An 8,788-nucleotide genomic window follows, 5' to 3' on the forward strand; every position below is an offset into this window, starting at 1 on the left:
TCGTGACATGGGCACTAGGATACTAGACTCGTTTACCGAAGTCCAAACAGTTCCAGGCAAGTTGAAGTCACCAAGAACTATCATACGATCTTTATCAGATAGCGAGGAAGAAACAGCGGTTAAAGCGCACAAGTGCTGTTCATAAATTGAAATATCCGAAGAAGGTGGGATATACGAGCAAGCAATGAATACAGCGAAAGCGGGAAGATTCAGTTTTACACACAGGAATTCCAGTTCCTGTTGAACTTGGACTGTGAAGTGTTCTGACGTGAAGTTAGAGTCCACTGCAATCAGAATCCCTCCTACACGACGAGACGAACGGTTCTTTCTTAAAGTTGTGTACCGATCTGCCAAAACCTCGGAACTAAGAATGTCCGGCTTTAACCAGATTTCAGTAAACACAATAACGTGGGAAGCAAATGCAACACTTTTCCGGAAAAGAATGCTGAGCTTACTAAGCAAGCCTCTTACATTCTGATTGGCTACTAAGAGGGGGGTGGAGAGAGGTTGTTAAGCTATTAAGCGTTTTTAATAACTGTTGCAATTTGAAGTTAATGAAAGTCGAGGGGCTGTTTATAATTCACAATTTATTTGCATATGTAAACCTACTTATCGCGTATGTACATATGGGGATTGATGCGAGGATGTTAATCTAACAGCTGCGACGATTAGCTCAAGACTGCCCATGCAAGGGCTGACGGGCCAATCTGCCGGGCCCTATGCAGCAAGCTTAGACGCGAGCGAGAGAGTAGGATAGACCGAGAGCGTAAGAGCTGCTCGGGGCCGCTGCTAAGCCGAGTACGAGAGATTGAGATATAAGGAGACGAAAGAATTCTGCTGCATATGCATATGCGGTAGCAAATAATCTTTACGGTGGGCGGTGGAAATGACAATAACAACAGAATGCATTTCTTTAGGGCCGCACCACTGGGAATAATTTACAATATTTAAGCTGCTTGACCCGACATACTACCCCCGTTGGAAGCCTGACTTTCAACAGCATCTTTGAGGGGCAGCAGGCACAGCTTGTTGACGGAGCGCTTGATGATTCCAGATGATGTCTTCAGCACAGCAACGCGCGAAACGCCATCTCGTCCAGGCAAAAGCTCTACCACTCTCGCCAGTGGCCACTTCATGGGAGGAAGATTCTCATCCTTGACAAGAACCAAATCTGCAACAGCTAAACTAGGCTTCGCAGTGCGCCACTTTGAGCGCTGCTGCAGTGGCGTTAGGTTAGGTTAAAGCGGTAGCCGGGAGGGGGGGGGGGGATAAGAGCCTCCCGCCCCCAATTTCACTTGGACCTATAAACAGGTCCGTTGTGTTGCCGCATGGGCATGTGCCCCTTCGCGTTGCCCGAACCGTGAGAGCATACTACTGCAGGTTAAGGGTAGTCCCATCCGGTGGCTTGGATGTATTTGGACAAGGTCCCTGGTTTGATTACGGATAGGTCCGAAATGTCCGTGAGGAAAGCGGCCCCGAGAATACGAAGACGACGATTTCCAAGGGCTGGGCAGTGGCAGAAGAAGTGGGGGACCGATTCCTCCTCCTCCTCGTCGCGACAACTCCTGCAGAAGTCGTTATGAGGGATTGACAGTCTAGAGGCGTGAGTGCCGATCTGCCAGTGTCCCGTAATGGCTCTAGTAACTGCAGAGCACTGTGCTCTGCTGAGTTTATACAGCTCTGCTGAGCGCTTCTTCGATCGATATGGCCATATCAATCTTGAGACTTTACAAGAAACGGTTTGCTGCCATCTCCTATTGGCATTTTGCTCGAACAATTCGTGCGTTAGGAGCCTGCACGTAGCCAAGGGCATCGCTACTTGCTCCCTCTCCGATAGGAGAGGAATCGTAGTACCCTGCCTGGCTAGCTCGTCGGCGGCGTCATTCCCCTCGATGTCCCTATGGCCGGGGACCCATATAAGGAAGAGATCTAACTGCTCTGCGATCTCGTGCAGAGACCTGCGGCAGTCATTTACAGTCGCTGAGTTCGACGATATTGAGCCTAGAGCTTTGATAGCTGCTTGGCTGTCCGAGAAGACGCACACTAAGTGCGTATCTAGGAGTAGTTTGGAGACGATTGAAATGGCCTCCTTGATGGCTTCAACCTCCGCTTGGAACACACTACAGTGATCCGGGAGCCTGAAGCAATGACTGATGTTCAGCTCGCTGCAGTAGACTCCGCCTCCCACGCGGCCGTCTAGCTTTGAGCCATCAGTGTAGAAGTGGACCGCATTTGCAGATCCTGGTTCGCCCATCTCCCAGTCCTCCCTAGATGGGATTGATACCTGGAAGGGCGTCGAGAGGTGATCACTGGGGATACAGTAATCTGTCCTCTCTGGTAATTGCGGGAGTCTCATCAGGATTCCCGAGTGCCCAACCGCGGATGCTTTCCACAGTCTGGCTTCTCTCATTCGGAGGGCGGAAAGTGTTGCCACCTTCTTTCCCATGAGATCAACCGGGAGGAGGTCCAGCACAGTATCCAGGGCTTCCCCTGGAGTAGTGCGTAGCCCGCCAGTTATGCATAGCTCTGCCATGCGTTGAACTCTGCTGAGTTTATTGGGGCCTGTCCTTTTGTCCAAGGCTGGCCACCATACCACCACTCCATAGAGCATGATTGGTCGTATGATGGCGGTGTAGAGCCACCGAACTATATATGGGGTCATTCCCCATTTTAGTCCGATGGCTTTCCTTCTTTACTCTGTCCTCTATGCTCAATTTCCAATCGAGCTTTCTATCGAGGATTAGGCCAAGATACTTGGCGTTGTTGCTGAAGACTAGCGTTTCCCCACATAGTCTTGGGGGAATCAGTGCCGGAACTTTGTACTTCCTAGTGAAAAGCACCAGTTCCGTTTTAGACGGGTTGACGCCTAACCCGCATTTGTCTGCCCATTTCGACATTTTCGTGAGAGTACTTGTCATGCACTCACACAACGTCTGCGGAAATTTTCCGGAGAATGCTATGGCAACGTCGTCCGCGTACGCCACCACGCGGCAGCCACCCCCTCTATCTCCCGCAGCAGTGTGTTCACTGCCACGTTCCATAGGAGGGGCGAGAGGACTCCGCCCTGCGGTGTGCCTCTGCTGACAAATCTGGTACACGTTGACGTCCCCAGTGATGCCTCAACCGTCCTGCATTGTAGCATCTGATCGATCAAGCTCACCGTCCTGGAGTCAACGCCCAGATCCGTCAGTGCGCCCGTGATGGCGGTCGGAAGGATGTTGTTAAAGGCGCCTTCTATGTCGAGGAAGGCTACTAGGGTTCTGGATCGCTGTCAGGGGACTCCGGCTCCTCCCCGACAACGATATGGCTGAGACCTCTGGCTAGGTCGCTCTCGTCGAACGCGTAGTCGTCCAGGATGTCGTCCGACATCATGGACGCCGCATCCGACGCCGGGTTATCTTCCTCGCACGAGGCCCCCTCTTTCAGGATCTCCGGCAGCTCCGGGTCTGGCTCGACCTCCGCTTGCCTGCCCTTGCGATCGGACTTGTACGTGGATATGGTGACCTTCTTATAGCCATAATCCACTACACCATCCGACTTTGCGAGGAGATCTATTGATTCCTCATTTAGGACGAGGATAATCTGGCGCCTCTGCCCTTGGATATCCTCCACCTTTGCCACCTTCCAATCGGCTGTAGGAAGGTGGGGGTTGCAGACCTGCAGTAACCTGAGGATCTTCTCAGGCTCTGCAGGCTTAGCCGAGACCCACGCTCTGGCTCTCGGGCGACTAGGGACATCTTCCCACTTCACGGCCTCCAGTTTCGCCCCTGGATAGACCTCTTTTAGGGCCGCCACCGCCTTCATGTAGAGGGCCGCAGAGCGAGCGTCTTGGCAGGCGATGGCTTTCACCTTGCCTTGATGCCACCCTGCGTTCTCACACTTTGGCGGTGGTCCGCCGTTCTCCTCCAGTTCCAGTAGGAACCGGTCCTAGAGCTCGTTCTCCACCAGGTGCCACTTATCGCGGGGGACATGGCCGTCCTCGGCGCCCCTGTCCAGGACACCGATCAGGGTCTTGCCCCTCGCCACCTCAGCGAACGACCGGTTCGTGAGGTGGGTCTTCACCCGCTTGGCTTGCTGGGCTTGACCTGGCTGATTTGCGGGGTCCTCCGCTGAGCGTTGCCGCTTGTTGGGCGCCTTGGCTGCGCCCTTTCCGGCTTTGGCTGGCTGGAACAGAGGAAGGATTGAGCAGGCCCACAGCCTCTGCTCCTTTCCTTCGGCTGACGCCTTGAAATTCGGGTCTTCGTTGGACAGGATGAAGGCCGCTCGTCTCCTGTCCTGGTACGACGGCTTTCCTCCCCGTGGTGCAGAGACGCTGCCCGCCGGGGGTCCCAAGGGTTCTTCGGTCCCGGTGCGCTTACCAGCCGCGATTACGCTCTGCCCGCTCAGCCACCCCGGTATCCGCTTCGCCCTTGGAGCCACCCGACTTGGAAGGACCCGATTGGCTTTTCGGGCCCCCCTCGCTGCGGCTGCTGCCTGAAGACGGTGGACCGACTCAGTCTCCTTCCCCGTCTTCTTTGGACCCGGTTTCCCAGGCGCTGGTGCAGAGGGATTGGCTTGTCCCTCCGGTACTTTAAGAGGAGTACCGAGCTCCTTTGCGGCTTTGTTTGTTTTTATATTATTGGCGCAGAAAGTCCACTGATGTTTCGTACTTTTTATGATTTTATTTTACTTAATTCTTTACCAACCACTCTGTCCTGTCGATACCGCAAAAGTGCTCATTGAACCCAGCTCCGATCTCTGGTTCTATTCCGATCTAGTTCTCGCATAGTTCTAGTTCGCAGAACTAGAACTATCGGATGATTATTCATATCGATACTTATTCAGATACTTACGATATTTCGTACAACGTTAATAGTAAATACAATTGTAGATTAACACTAATAATTATAAGCTAGCAGCAAGGTAAATACAAATGTAGGGTTATAATACTAAAACAACCTAACAATATGTTTATTATTATTTTTCATAGTTATTCCCACGAGTAGGCGGGAAGGGGATGGTCACCCGAGGCATAGCCCGCTTGCCCCGGGAAGCCTGATTTAAACTGGAGGTCGGCAGGTATCCAGAGTCCGCATATTAGCGACCGGGCACCCCCCCGGCCATGCATCCCTCGGCATATAACAGTGTCACCTTGGATTGGGGTAATTTCACTGAGAGTTTTCTTCTCTCCGCCCGACTACCATTCGCCAGCATCCTAGCAGAGACATGACCGTGCTAGGACCTGTTTCCAGCCGCCCTCACGGGGAGAGTATAGTCGCACTTCCACCGGTGTGCACAGTTACGGCGGGTGACGGTTCGCTCGCAACGCTCTTTGTAATAGGGGGGGGTGTGAGACGCAGACCGCACCGGGTATTACTAACCGGAGCGGCTGCGCCTCAGTTCCGAGTTCACAGTTGTGCGAGCCGACCCGTCATCCGTTTGTCCCCCTGTAGCACCCGATGGCTGACGGCCTGCAGTGACGTTATGTACTCCTCCTTCCACCGGGACCAAAAGAGCTGCTGCAGGTACGAAACGCGCTGCCAGCCGTCCAGGCGATCGAAGTTTAGCTGCGTGACGTCAGGCTCAGCGAACGAAGCAGGAGGGCCACCATTCAAGAAATGCGCTGGAGTTAGAACATCTAGATCGGCAGGGCTCTCTGAATTCGAAACTAAAGGTCTGGAATTAATCACTGCCGTGATGAGGCACAACAGCGTCCGCAGCTCGTCAAATCCAAGAACCGAGTTGCCTATCGCACGGTAGAAGTGGTACTTGGCCGTCTTCACTGCAGCCTCCCATAGACCACCAAAATGAGGGGAGCGCGGAGGAATGAAATGCCAGTCTATAGCCTCGACCAAGCAAAAATCTAGCAGCGCCTTCTGATGGTCATCGCTGAGGACCAGGCGCTTTAATTCCATCAGTTCATTCTTAGCGCCGACAAAATTGGTTGCGTTGTCTGACCAAATCTGCCGCGGCTTTCGTCTGGGACATATGAAGCGCTTTAGTCCATGTAGAAAAGCAACTGTGGATAAGTCCTTTATAAGCTCCAGATGAACAGCCTTGGTAGCGAAACAAATGAAGACGCAGACGAAGCACTTGATTGGAGCCTTGTTGCGTGCCTCCGGTTTGTAGAAAAACGGCCCACAGAAGTTCACGCTCCTTTGGAAGATCCGCCATAATATGCTCCAATACCCTGGGCTTCAGTCGAAAGCATCTTACGCACTTGTTTACTGCCTTGTTTACCGTCTTCCTCTCCCCAATAGGCCAATATTGGGATCGAATTAGTCCAAGCAAAGCTCGAGGACCAGCGTGCAGATTCCGCTCATGAAAATGGGAGATTATTGCTAGAGTCAGTGAATGGCTGCTGGGCAAGATGATTGGATGACGGCCATCAAAATCCAACGAAGAGTTTTTCAGTCGACCATCTACCCTGAGAAGTCCAAACTGATCCATGAATGGCGATAACGATGCGAATGAGCTCGATGAGGAGACTGCTCCCTTTGCCCGCAGTGACTTCATGTCCTCCCATAGCTGAGTACGCTAAACTAGTCGTAGCAATACCTGGGTTCCATGTTCAATGTCTGAGACAGTGAGTCCGGGGCACCGAATTCGGTTGCACAACTTGTGAATGTATCCGAAAACGCGTTGCAAAGAAGCAAATGAATTCGCATACTTGGAATCAGCAATAATGTCCATCTAGGGCGATTTGACCAGAAGAGCCTTCCGACGAAGTTCAAGGGCTGGCTTATCAGGTAGCACAGTGGGTGGCCAGTCATCTGAGGAGCTGCAAAGAAATGGAGGAGTCACCCAAAGAGGTGACTCATTCAGCTCAGTCGGATGAGCCCCTCGAGACAGAATGTCGGCTGGGTTTAAAGCTGTGGGAACATAGCGCCATTCCATTTTTTCGGTCATTTCCTGAATCGTTGACACTCTATTTGCAACAAAAATATTAAATCTAGACGGCTCGTCCCGAATCCAAGAGAGCGCAACGGCAGAATCACACCAACAGTAACACCTTCCCTTGAATACATTCATTCCAGCTACCTCAGATATGAGCATAGCCAGCAACTCCGCTCCAGAAAGCTCCAACTTTGGTATTGTAAGTGTCTTCAAAGGAGCCACACGAGATTTGGCACAAAGTAAGTGACTGCTGAAATGCTGACCCTTGGACACGACATAAATGCATGCACCATAAGCCTCGATGCTGGCATCGCAAAATCCGTGAATTTCCAGCGTAGAGTCTGGAAGGAGTACAAGCCGAGGAAATTCAAGTCGACGAATCTGACCAAAACTGGTGCATATTTCCTGCCACTCGGTGTTCAGTGCGACTGGAAGGCTTTCATCCCAGGACAACTTCTCTTGGCACAAACGTTGGAGAACGATTTTGGATTTAGTATTTAAGGGACCAGCTAGTCCGAGAGGATCGTAGAATCGCGCTATGGATGACAAAACAGAGCGCCTGCAGGAATTCAAAGAAGATTGAAGGGCCGAGAACGAAAATAATAGTAGATCAGAAACCGGATCCCACGCAAGTCCTAAAGTTTTAGTCACATGGCTGCCATCGTCGAACTTCAAAAATGTTTCCTTGTCCTCTTCCGGAACTCCATCCAACACAGCAGGGACTGAACTGACCTCTAGCCAAAATTCCAGTAGTTTGCTCACGAATTCGGATAGCCTCCTCCTGAGAGCTGGCTCCAGATATCAAGTCATCCACGTAGAAGTCACGGCGAAGGATTTCAGCTCCAACTGGAAACGCCATCTGCTCGTCCATTGCCAACTGATGCATCGCTCGCACAGATAAATAGGAGGCAGCCTTCGTCCCATAAGTAACGGTGTCCAATTGAAACACACGCAAGTCTTCTTCCCTGGAGTTTCTCCACAGAATACACTGCAAGTTGCTATCCTCGGTCGAGACTCATACTCTCTCTCCCGTAACCGCAACGGCGTATTACCGAAATCGAGCAAGAATATGAAACAGTTTGGGTTGCATTACGGGACCAGCCATTAAAAAGTCGTTCAGGGAATATCCAGATGAGGTTGAAGCGGATCCATCAAAAACGACGCGAAGCTTGGTCGTAGAACTATCTTCCTTCATGACGCAATGGTGAGGCAAAAAATATCGGCAGTTGCTGATTGACTGGGTAGGAACCTGAGACACATGGCCTAAATCAAGGTACTCCTTTATAAATGCTGCATACTGAGATTTAACATCAGGGCGACGATCTAACTTTCTCTCAAGGGTCAGGAATCTACGAAGCGCTTGATTGTAAGATTCTCCAAGGAGATCCAAATTATATTTTGCTGGCAGCCGAACAGATTAATCGCCTTTATGTAGTCAACGGAAATGCTGCACAAAGTGTGCTTCACAATTTAGCTCTTCTTTGGTAGACTTTATTATTGGTTCGATGCAATTTTCTACCTCCCAAAACCTCCGAAGAAGCACCCCAAGCCGATCCTCTGGACTATTATCCTCAGCAGCTACGGCCCGAGCGCGAGAGACCATCAACGAGGAACCTTTTAAACGCGAACAACTTCCAGACACGACCCATCCCATCTGAATTGAAGGCAATCCTGGCAGTAGCTTGACCTGACCAACACACAGGAGCTCGAAAAACAGACTTGCGCCAATTAGCAGATCGACGCGCTGCGGCTTATAAAACTCCGGATCAGCTGGTGGTATGTTAGATGGAATTTTCCAGCTTTGAGTGTCAATTCCAAGGCTTGGCTGTCGATCGGTTATGCTAGAGGCTACAATGGCAGTGATGAGAGTTGAGTAATCCGATGAGCGAGAGTGCAGGCTAACGTTGACCGA

General features: G+C 51.3%; 1 protein-coding gene across 1 annotated transcript; it reads right to left on the reverse strand.

The window, feature by feature from the left end:
- Positions 1-932: 932 nt before the first annotated feature.
- On the reverse strand, positions 933-7,441 carry LOC117184929 (uncharacterized). Its single transcript, XM_033384146.1, has 2 exons — positions 5,451-7,441; positions 933-1,217 (listed from the first exon to the last, which is right to left on the reverse strand). The coding sequence occupies exons 1-2, from the start codon at positions 5,892-5,894 to the stop codon at positions 948-950; spliced, it is 714 nt and encodes a 237-aa protein (XP_033240037.1). The 5' UTR covers positions 5,895-7,441; the 3' UTR covers positions 933-947.
- Positions 7,442-8,788: the final 1,347 nt, after the last annotated feature.

The sequence above is a fragment of the Drosophila pseudoobscura genome, chromosome X, assembly GCF_009870125.1.
Source record: "Drosophila pseudoobscura strain MV-25-SWS-2005 chromosome X, UCI_Dpse_MV25, whole genome shotgun sequence".
Taxonomy (NCBI): Eukaryota; Metazoa; Arthropoda; class Insecta; order Diptera; family Drosophilidae; genus Drosophila; species Drosophila pseudoobscura.